The 10,568-nt window shown below is 37.7% G+C and overlaps 1 protein-coding gene across 1 annotated transcript; it reads right to left on the reverse strand.

The window, feature by feature from the left end:
* Positions 1-1,902: 1,902 nt before the first annotated feature.
* Positions 1,903-8,857, reverse strand: zgc:101744 (Receptor expression-enhancing protein 6-like). Its single transcript, XM_004082179.5, has 6 exons — positions 8,690-8,857; positions 8,458-8,607; positions 4,150-4,243; positions 3,749-3,887; positions 2,558-2,726; positions 1,903-2,469 (listed from the first exon to the last, which is right to left on the reverse strand). The coding sequence occupies exons 2-6, from the start codon at positions 8,570-8,572 to the stop codon at positions 2,432-2,434; spliced, it is 555 nt and encodes a 184-aa protein (XP_004082227.1). The 5' UTR covers positions 8,573-8,607; positions 8,690-8,857; the 3' UTR covers positions 1,903-2,431.
* Positions 8,858-10,568: the final 1,711 nt, after the last annotated feature.

Below are 10,568 nucleotides of genomic sequence, written 5' to 3' on the forward strand. Positions count from 1 at the left end.
GTTCTCTATGGTTTAACTAAACGAGCACAAAACTCTACACTTTTAGTACAATTACAAAAGCTTAGAATTTATCGAAAGATTTTTACATCAAATACTTGATGTAAAAAGTAGGATTGTAACCCCTGTGCTATCTTAGGCACTTTAACGTTGGGAGTTGGGTCATCTAGACCCACTAGACAGTGCTCTGAACCTTTTTTCTTCAATGATTTGTGGTTGGTCTTCACTGGTGTCCATGGATTACATGAAATCTTTCCACCTTCATCCACCTTTGTCATGGTAGGGAGAACACGTCAATGGAAGGGGGGGGGGGGGGGTCATAGGATAGCACAAGGGTTAAATAGTCGGTTAACTTTAACACTAGAAATTATATTTTAAAAATGTGTCAAAAACGTGTTCCTTTGAGTATTCTTAAAACAAAGCCATTATTCGATAGTTCTAGTTCAACTAAAAACAAAAATAAAAAACAAACTATTTTATAAAAGGAAAGAACTCTAACCCTAACCCTTTTTTTTTAACTGAACTTCAGAGAACTTCTTAGATCAATAACTTTTGCAAATCATGCAGTGTTACTTAACAGAAGCTACATGGGTGTGCTTATCTGCGTACCTTGCTCTTACTCAACCCACATTTCCATGGATTACAACAGGCACACAAATATAAAGGGCCTTCTATTCAGAGCTCTTCAAGCATGAAAACTGCACCAAACAAAAATTAATGCTTGGGTGGTTAGGCTCCCTGAAAGATCACAAACATGCTCCAGGATGACATCAAAAGACAGAGCCAACTTGTAAGAATGGAGATATAATCCTGCATTTTCCATGCAAAAAAAAAGGATTTTTCCACAATTAAAAACAAACTAAAAATGAAAAATGTCCTTTTGAAAGACAACTTTTTGAAAAGATCCACAAAGAGTGACTTCTATGAAAAAAAGTTTTTAATATAGCCAATTTAAAACAGCATATTTAGAGGGAATTGCATTTCCAGAAGAAAATGCAGAGTTGAATGCTATTGCTAAATGAAAATGAAATTTAAAGGGTAATAAATGGCAAGTAAATAAATAAATTATAAAGTGTACTTTAATAACCTTTGTGCTATCCTAGGCACTATAACATTGAGAGTCGGGTCATCTAGACCCACTAGAATGTGCTCTGAACCTTTTTTCTTCAATGATTTGTGATCTTCACTGGTGTCCATGGATTACATGAAATCTTTCCATCTTTATCCACCTTTGTCATGGTAGGGAGAACACGTCAATGTAAGGGTGGGGTCATCTAAGATAGCACAAGGGTTAAAGGGAAAACAGAACAATAACAACAAAGATCATTTTTGTGACAAACGCCAGCGCTGTGTATCGAACTAGCAAGCCTCTGCATCAAAGACTCCCCAATGTTTCCCTTTCGGCTTTTCCCATCAGGGGTCGCCACAGCGAACGAGTCGCATGGTGAACTTGGCAATGTTTTACGCCGGATGCCCTTCCTGACGCAACCCTCTCAAAGCAACCGGGCTTGGGACCGGCACAGAAGTAGAGAAGGGAACAGGGAGCAGCCCGGAGTTGAACCCTGGTTTCACGGACGGAAGGCACCGCAAACCAGCACGAGCTAAACCGGCATCAAAGACTCCCCAACATATCCCGGAAATCCTGACATATATTGAAAAGTTCAAGGATTTGAAGGACCAAAAGTCATAGCTGAAGAAAGCTGAAAATATATAGTATTAATATTTGAATGATCATGGCTGAAAAATTGTAGGAGTTCAGTGGCAAAAAATGGCGGAAAATACTATGATAAAGAAAGTGAAACAGGAAAACAATGGGTTGAATATTTTATAGCATTCAACCAAATAATAAAATACGCACATGATCTAAAACAATAGTGGTTGTGTGAAAATTCAGTGACACAGAAGTTTGAATTCATTGATTTAATTTTATTCATAGATAATAACTTAAGAAAGTGAAGACAGACATTTTCCAGAGTTAAAAATCAACAATGGCTCAAAGACAGATTGAACATTTGATGGCACAAACGAGCATTTGGCTCTTAAGAGAAATAACATTTAAATTTAGAGTCAATAAAAGCAAAGAATTAACATGTAGGGTTTCCTGCTTTGATAAGAAACAAAGCCTGAGATCTTTACAGTTACACAGATGATGAGTCACCAGATCTACTCTAAAATGTTTGAGGAAACAACTGCATTGTTATTTTACAAACATTTTATTTACTCTGTTTTCACACTGTCAAAGGGTAAATGCGTGTGGCTAAAAAGGTTAGCCTTTTCTGGGTCGTCGTCTTTGCGCTGATGGAGTTCAGGCCGGCTGTAGAAACAACCTTTTTTATCTTTTCATGAGCTGATCCTTCAGTTCGGGGTCGGTAAATCATCCGTCACAGAAGAAGTGGACAAAAACTCAGACAAACACCAGGCCGTTCCGTCCTCGTCACTCATCCTTGTCATGGTTGAGGGCGCTGCTAACAGCTGGTGGAGTCAACACAATAAAACAACAAATGTTGCACTTATTCACAGTCTAGAAGGCCCACCTGAATGCTTACAGACAGTAACTGACCTTCTTTTGTGACGGTCTCACAGAGGGACTTCGTCCGAGCTTTCAGATCAGTGGCCATGTTGTCCATGGCCGTCTGATGTTTCAAGAAAAATGGCAGAATCACACGACTGTACAGCATGTTGGAGCCGTTCCACTTCACCGGAGCCATGCACCAAACCAAGAACAGACACTGCAGAGAACGCAGAAGAGCAGACCGCGCATGAAATGTGGGGCTGTGACGAGTATCCGAATACTGGGATACTCGTGAGCTGTTCCCGAAATTTAAGTACGAATATTTATGACGTGTGAGATTGCTGATGTTAGATCTTTATAAATCTAATGGAGTGTAGTAAAAATACACCGTAGGCTGTGCAATTAATGCTCTAAAATGCAGAATGTTGGATTTAAAACTAAAACCGCATTCACGTCTGTCACCAGGTGTAAACAAACTTCAAAGTAAAGCGTCGGTTAAACTTCTCATTTTCAAAGTAAAACTATCGAGTACTTTTGTAAATTAAAAAAAAAAAAGAAAGAGACTGAAGTTCAAAATACTAAAATATTTTCTTTAAATAATTATTTGTTTTCAATATATATTATATTATAATAAAAGGTTTGAAAAAAAATCAAATTAAAAATATATGATTTTAAAAATACGACAAAAATCTTGTGATTGATTTCTTCTAAAGATAAAGTCTGTTTCTAAAAGCTGTCTGTTGGAAGCACTGGGGTCAGTTTGGATTCAAGTGTGAGAGGGTTTTCTAGTTATTCAATAGGTGTTTCTGTGTTTTCTTGTCTTCATCTACTGGAACTGAAGCAACAAATCTTTGAGAATAAACATCTGTGCAGAACATTTTCTGGATTTGTTGTTAAACGATGCAAAGCGTCAGTGATGTTTAGGTTTCCTTTACTGCTGTGAGTTTTTAAAGTGATAAATGTTTCTTTCTCTCAAAATCTTTGTGTTTTTATCCATTACATTTTGTGGATTTCTAAATAAAAGTATAAATGATTGTGTTTAAGGACATTTTAAATGTTCCTCATCCAGTAAAAAGACATGCATATAGCAACCATCCAGACATATTAAGATTAAATAGTATGAATTGTGGTTCGATCTGTGATCCACAGCCCTCATGAAAAGGCTGCTGTCCAGGATTAACCTAAGAGGTGTCGTTTTTGGACTGAACAGAAACAGTTAAAGTTAAAGGACTAACACACCTTGCCAACATAGTAAAATGGCAACCAGAAGAGAAAAATGTCGGAGAAAGCCTCAACAACGGTGAAGAGTCCATAAACAACCCAGTAGGTCAGCCACTGCGTGTCATCCTCCTTGTTCTTGCTCTCAATGGCTTTGATGCTGAGAAGAAGAAGAGGAAGAGGAAGAAGAGTTTGAAATCCACAACAGAAGCACATGGTTGACATTTACAGTGAAAGTCTTTCCACATTTATTTCACCACATTTCTGCTTGTCTGAAAGTTACCAATAATGCTGAATTAAGATCCGACTATTATAGAGAAATGTGGGCGTCTGCCATCACAAGACTAGACCTTCACAAAAACAGAGCATGACCTTCATGTTCAAATCAATGACTGCACAGGTATGGAGGTTCTCCTACTCACGAGAAATAAGCTGGATAAATGAAGCCAATCAGGTTACTGAGTAACGAGGCTCCGTATCCAAACAGCAGGTACAGAACGAGAAAACCAAACAAACCTGCAGGGAAAACAAAACCAACGGTTAGAGGAGGCGGGGATGTGAAAGCCGCTGCAGGAAGAACCAGGCGGTGAGATCCAGTTACACAAGCTCAGTTTCAGCTCAGTATGTGGTTCAAAATATCATTTCAGATGGTTGTGAGGATAAGAAATAACAATGAACATTTTTTTTTTTAAATCAGAGAAGGGTAAGAAGTTGGATTTTTGGAAAGGACACATTTTTAAATTTTATGAAAAATTCAGACGGATTCTTATGTGAATGTGAAAGTTTTTCCAAAAGCTGTACATTTAATGACAATAAATACATTGCTGTTGGTTTAACAGTTAATAAGAATGTTTTTTTTATTGGGACCGTCTCCTATTTAGATTCTTCTTTTTTTTTTTTTTTATTCTGACCCTTTAGCAAAAAGAGTCCAATAGTTTCCAACATCTGAGTTAGCATATTTGCTACAGAAATAATCAAATAAGCAACAGTGCTAAAGAATGACATAATACACAACTGAAAAATATAAACGGACATTTAAGTGAAATCTAAGAGCTCTTTTAAAGATTTATATTTAAATCCAGAATTAAACATGGCGTGCATTCATTTGGATTCCTTCACTTTCAAGTTGCCAAAATCCCATGTTACCCACTTGGTGTTGCACAACAGCGCCGCTCTAGTGGCAGCTTTTCAAACTCAGCTCGTTTTAAGATTTTGTATCAAGGTATATTTTAAATACCACAGAACTTTTTTAAATTTAGTCAAGATTACTGTCTTTTTGAAATATTTATTTATATTCATAACTGCAATAACATAAAACTGTTTCGTAGTTGGAAATCCTTATTGAGTTTGTTCTTGAGCCAGAATGAAACCAAACAAGCTGAAGAGGATGAAGCCGAGACATTGGGCAAGAGAAAAATGAGAGGAAGGAAAGAAGAAGGGATTCTTTTCTTCCCTCAATTGTGATGCAAGATGACAGAAAAGTTAAAGGAATGAGGAACTCTGAGGTCGTTTCTGCAGAAATATTTTCCAGACTTTCCTAACAAAATTTTGATAATTTGCTTAACCGGACCAGGAGGAACAAGGAAGTGCTGGCTGTGAGCGGCCGTCCACGCAGTCAAAGGAGATCGGCGCCCGCCTTCCTGGGCTGCGTGCAAGCTCAGCTGTTGCCAGGATACAAAGGAGGCTTCACACTGGTGTGGCTCCCTGGAGATTTCTACTGTCCGTCGTGCTGACTGTTCTGACTTCAGAGTTTTCTTCATTTCAGATTATTTTTCCTCAATAATTAATGAATAGTGATAAGGTTTTCTTTTGGTAGGTTGGGAACTGAACTAAGTCAAACCTGTCTAATCCTCCACCATATGGATGTGAAGCCTAAAGCCAAAAGCCACACCAACCTCTTTAGAATAATAAATGTATACACCATTAAAGGCATTAGCTTTCTTAGCGTTTCACATAGACGTAGCATCAGTGGAGGTTGCAGCTGTTTGCACGCCACAACACACAAAAATATATCCTGCACTCTTCACAAACTCTGACCAAACTAGAAGAACTGGTTGAATATAATGTAAACAAGTCAAACTAGCGCTGTAGGCTATGAATGTGGAGGTAATGTTCACCAGTGCATTAACTGACACTGTACCAACAGAAGCTGTTCTACAGCAAAGCACATTTTTGAAAGTTTTACACAGAACAGGAAGTTAACCTAAACAAGGTCGTTTCAAAGAACATAAAGACTGGTTTTCTCTGTTAGCTGCAGTGAGATTAGCTTAAAAGATGACAAACTTTGAAGAAATTTCAGTCTGCACATCCGACGGATTCAGGATCACAGGAGTTTGCAAGAAATCCTGAGAAGTTTCATTTAGAAACGTTGTCAAACACAGATGAAACACAAAGTACACGGCAGAAGGAAAAGCACGTAACGCCACTTTATCAGCGCGCATGGGGCACACATGGAGCATACAGACTTATGCTTCCAAACCTGCAGCCTGTTTCAGTCATACAAGAACTGAAAGTTGGAGAAAATTCCCCTGAAAGCCAGTTTGATTCGTGCAGCAAAACAAACTGTTGACTAACAACCTTCTGGGTGTTTGGCTGATTACGAGTATAAAAAACGGTTTCCAAAGAATGATTCAATCCTTATTGATAAGTGTGGCTCTGTGGCAATAATCTGAAGTGCACATCTAGACGAGCAAACTTTGCTACAAACCACTAAAACAGGAAATGTCTATAACCTAGAATCATTTCTGGTAGGCGATGTTTTTCTTTTTGTGTAGAAAACAAAAATAGAATCTTATAAAATAGCTAAAAAACATTTCAACGAAGGCCAACATCTTCTCAAATCAAACCTTCTTCAATGAAAATTGTGTTTTTGGTGTTTTTAACATGTTCTTGCAGCATTTCTCGTGATGGAGGGCATATATAAAAGGAATTTAATATTAAAACTGGTTTTCTGAGCATTTCTTTATAGGAGCAGATAAAAACCTGCCTGAGCTGAAATGGGCGGGTCAAAGTCTTCCTGCTCCTGCGCCAAACTGATGCATCGACTTGCAGACAAGTAGATCTATTAACGTCTTCATTTTCCTCGTCCGAGCTACCATCTGCTAAAAACCGTACCGTTGGATAGCTCAGATATTGCTTGCAGGTTTTGTTGCACCAGTAAAGCTAGCTTGGGGTTTTATGGGGCTGTAAGCTAGCGGGAGAGAATGCAAACAAAGGACATCAGCCGAGGGTTACTTCTGCGCCAACACTCCACTCACAACTCAGAGGTGAATTTCTGCTGATCTGCAGGAAATACACCTTATTTGTGCTTAAAACCACATAATAAAATTCACTTTTACAATAAATAAAAATATATCTAGAGAGATAATAATAATTATAGAGTCCAAAGGGAGTATTAAAGGGAGTCACTGCGCATGTTCACTTCACCATTGAAGAACTTTGTTTCCGCATAGGAAAATTTACAGCGTTAATATATACGTTGCTGTCCTCACTGGGATAGCTTGTACTGTGATTTTCATTTTCATTTGGAACAAGGTCCAGTGGACTTAGTGGACATTTGTGCAGCTTTCTCATGGTTTTGGATCGATTTCACAGCGTTGTGAAAGGTAATTAGGTCCCCAAAACCGGTCCCTCAACATTGAGGAAACGCGCAACATTCGCCGTCGCAGACCAGAGTCTCACATGTCAATATAAACGAATGCAGTAAGGCGCAGTCACAGGTTCAAGCCCTTAATACAGAATAATAAACTGCATTTGGCAGGCCTAAAGCATGTAAAAATTGCAGAAAAACTTGAATAATGTCCTGTGACAAAGTGATGGTGTTCAGAGCACAGATAGGGAAGATGTGGTATAAAAAAAACTTGATACCTGTGATTACCAAGTTTTCCCATTGTCTTCTAAAAACACTAAAAAACAAAGACGTTAAATATGAATAACTTGGCTATTTAATGTATTTCTATCTTCAGAATTAGATGCTCTATCATTTGTCACCAACTTATATCTTTGGACCTTACAAAATCGTGGCTAGTGGTCCCTAATAATTATAAAGGTTTATTTCATAAACCAAAGGTGACCTTACATGACTTTTTGGCAGACTCCTGCAGTAACAAGTATTAAATAATCACCAGAGACACTTGGCTGTCTGAACATGCAGTATTCTGTTACCACGCATCTGTTTTCATCAACACTGGGTACAGATAGAGGGTTTGAAAGTAGGTCACATATATACATTACCTGCATCTGTGTACTAGTACAACAAACCCACCTGAGGTGTCAGATACCTATTGACTTACACTGTGCAAATTGACTCAACTCAGCTATCTCAAACTCTACTAAGGGCGGAAGAGGCTTTAGCAGGATGACCAGGATCCCCTTTCATTTCTGCCATGCAAATGATACGTGAAGGCTGATAAAAATACCCCTGCAGACCAGCTGCTGCTGCTGGTTTCCGGATATTAAAAGCAAACCTTTTACCAGCAATATTTCGACACTTAAAAACACTCCTAAAATCTGCGGGTGCGAGTTGGCTGCCCTTTGGCTCCCGGAGAGCCCGAAAAGGGCAGTAAACCGAGGCAGTGACACAGGATCTGAGTCAGTGCCGGGGATGTAACCACAACACGGTGACACAACAGGAGAAGCTAGCATCACACGAGGAGTAAAGTCAACACGGAGTGTGTTTAAGTTAAACTATCGAGGCAAGAAGAAAAAAAATAAGACAAAGTAAAACCTACCCAAAACGATAAACTCCTTTTTCACGCCGGTTTTTTGTTCCAACGTCGCTAACTGATCTGTGACAAAGTTCTTTTCGTTAAGAAAAGCAGTAAAGCGCTCCTTCAGCTGGTTCATTTCGGATGTTTTTTTCGGGAGAACCTGTGTCGAGTCTGAAACAAACAAACACAACTGTGTTAAACAAAGAGAAGAAGTTTAAAAAGATAAAAGTAGAAGACGAAAAACTTTACTGACCTGAGCTGAAGCGGAATGAGCCGCAGACCGCTGCTGGCTCAAACTTTGTTAACTGCAGCGACGGCTGGGGGCGAGGGGGAGGGGTTCGAATCCAGCCTGTGCTGACCAATCACAGCGCGTCGCTGAGAAGTGACGAAAGAGCACGGGCGGTTCGTTATAAAAAAACAAAAATTATATCAAATTTATAGGGTAAAAAAGGAAATACAATTTAAAAATATACAAAACAAAACAGAAAAAAAATAGCACTTAACTGAAGAATATTAGAATAAAAAAAATCAATAAAGCTTTATTTAAAAAATAAAATTGAATGGAAACCATAATGTTTGATGGAGTGTTTTTTATTTATTTTTTATAAAGTTGTCTTATCAGTGGAACACATACTTGAGGATCAGTGTTTTAAAGAACAATTGTGACATTTTGTTACAACAGAGTCCATATCTTTAATGTTCTCTGGAGACTTGAACTTGTAAATTGTGACTTTTTAACATCTCTGCTTTTACATTTGTTATCTCAGAGGTTGTCGCTTTGTCAGTATTTGCATTTGTTAGGATAACTTGTCTGCTACTTAAAAGCTGGTTGAACTTTTATTACTTTTATTGTTTTGCAGATTGCCCATTTGAAGGCCACAAACTGTAATATTTTATAGATATTTCTAAATGTGGATCATAAACATTTGTTAGAATGAAAAATAAAATTTCAAATCTCTACAAGCCTTCGGATGAAATGACTGTCTTTTAGCTGGGTAAGCGTTTGTGGCACATTCACCTGTGTGTTTTGAAATGACACGCCTTGTGTTTAGTGTTTTAAATAACCAGATACACAGAAAACAGATCACAGTTTACACGTCAAACTTCTTATCCAGAATTTTGAATAAACTCCAGTTTTTCTTCGTTCTTAAATTTTCAGAATATTATCACCAAAGTATTTGTGAAGTTTATCCTTCAATGGCAGCATTTAAATATTAAATTTTTAGATTATCCACTATTTTTAGTATGTGTTGATAATAGAACATCATCGTTCGCTCTCCTTCCTGTTCACAATTTCACAATTTTCTGAACAAACATTATTCAGCATGTCACCATTTACATGCAATCTGTAGGTGACGCGCTATCCTGTTCAGATTATGTAAGTAGAACAAAAAAAGATTACACAATGGTAAATGTTTTACATCTTAACAGTCAACTGTGTATTCATTTTTACCTGCTAAAGACATGAACCATGTGGTTACATAGCACTTTTCTTACCTTTATTAAGGCCCATAGTGCTTTACTTTTTAAGTCTGTCATGACCCATTTGACATGAAAATTAACATAGTTAATTTTAACATCATTTGACTTGACATTTTGTTTATTTTCTTTCTTTCAAAGACTTTGACAGGCAGAGGAGTTGATGATTGATAGAAATGTGATTACTTCCTGTGATGTGATTAAGTTTAGATCATCTCTCTTCAGAGTCGCAGACTTGGATTTGAGTCACACGTAGAAACTCAAAGCTTAACTTGAGACTCGACCTCAAAGACTACAGACTTCAGGTTTGGGACTTGCAAACATTGTACATTGGTTAAATCATATTTTTTAGCTGCGCTGTCAAGTCTAAAAATAAAAGGACTTTTTACAATGCTTCTGTGTTGAAAATACAGAAACACCCATTGCCACTTATTGCATTTTCATGAGTCAGATCCACAAGATCCACAACGGTTCAAATCCCATCACTAGAATGTCCCCTAAGGGATCCTTTATTTGATATCTCCTTAGAAATACTTTGTGTTGTTTTCAGGTGAAGCACCTTAAAATTATTAAGAAAAGGTTTCCAAACAACTGCCAAATGGATCTACACCAATGACTAATTTTTCTAACCTCTTGATTTATACAAAATTCTT

Source organism: Oryzias latipes, chromosome 22 (assembly GCF_053564925.1).
Source record: "Oryzias latipes strain Hd-rR chromosome 22, Olatipes_Hd-rR_3.1".
In the NCBI taxonomy this organism is placed as follows: domain Eukaryota; kingdom Metazoa; phylum Chordata; class Actinopteri; order Beloniformes; family Adrianichthyidae; genus Oryzias; species Oryzias latipes.

Excerpts from the sequence above, each read along its gene's own strand:
- zgc:101744 (XM_004082179.5), bottom strand. The coding sequence starts at position 8,572 with ATGAACCAGCTGAAGGAGCGCTTTACTGCTTTTCTTAACGAAAAGAAC. Across the intron at positions 4,244-8,457 it reads AAAGGAGTTTATCGTTTTGG|GTTTGTTTGGTTTTCTCGTT; the intron begins GTAGGTTTTACT and ends TTTTCCCTGCAG. Across the intron at positions 2,727-3,748 it reads CATTTTACTATGTTGGCAAG|TGTCTGTTCTTGGTTTGGTG; the intron begins GTGTGTTAGTCC and ends CGTTCTCTGCAG.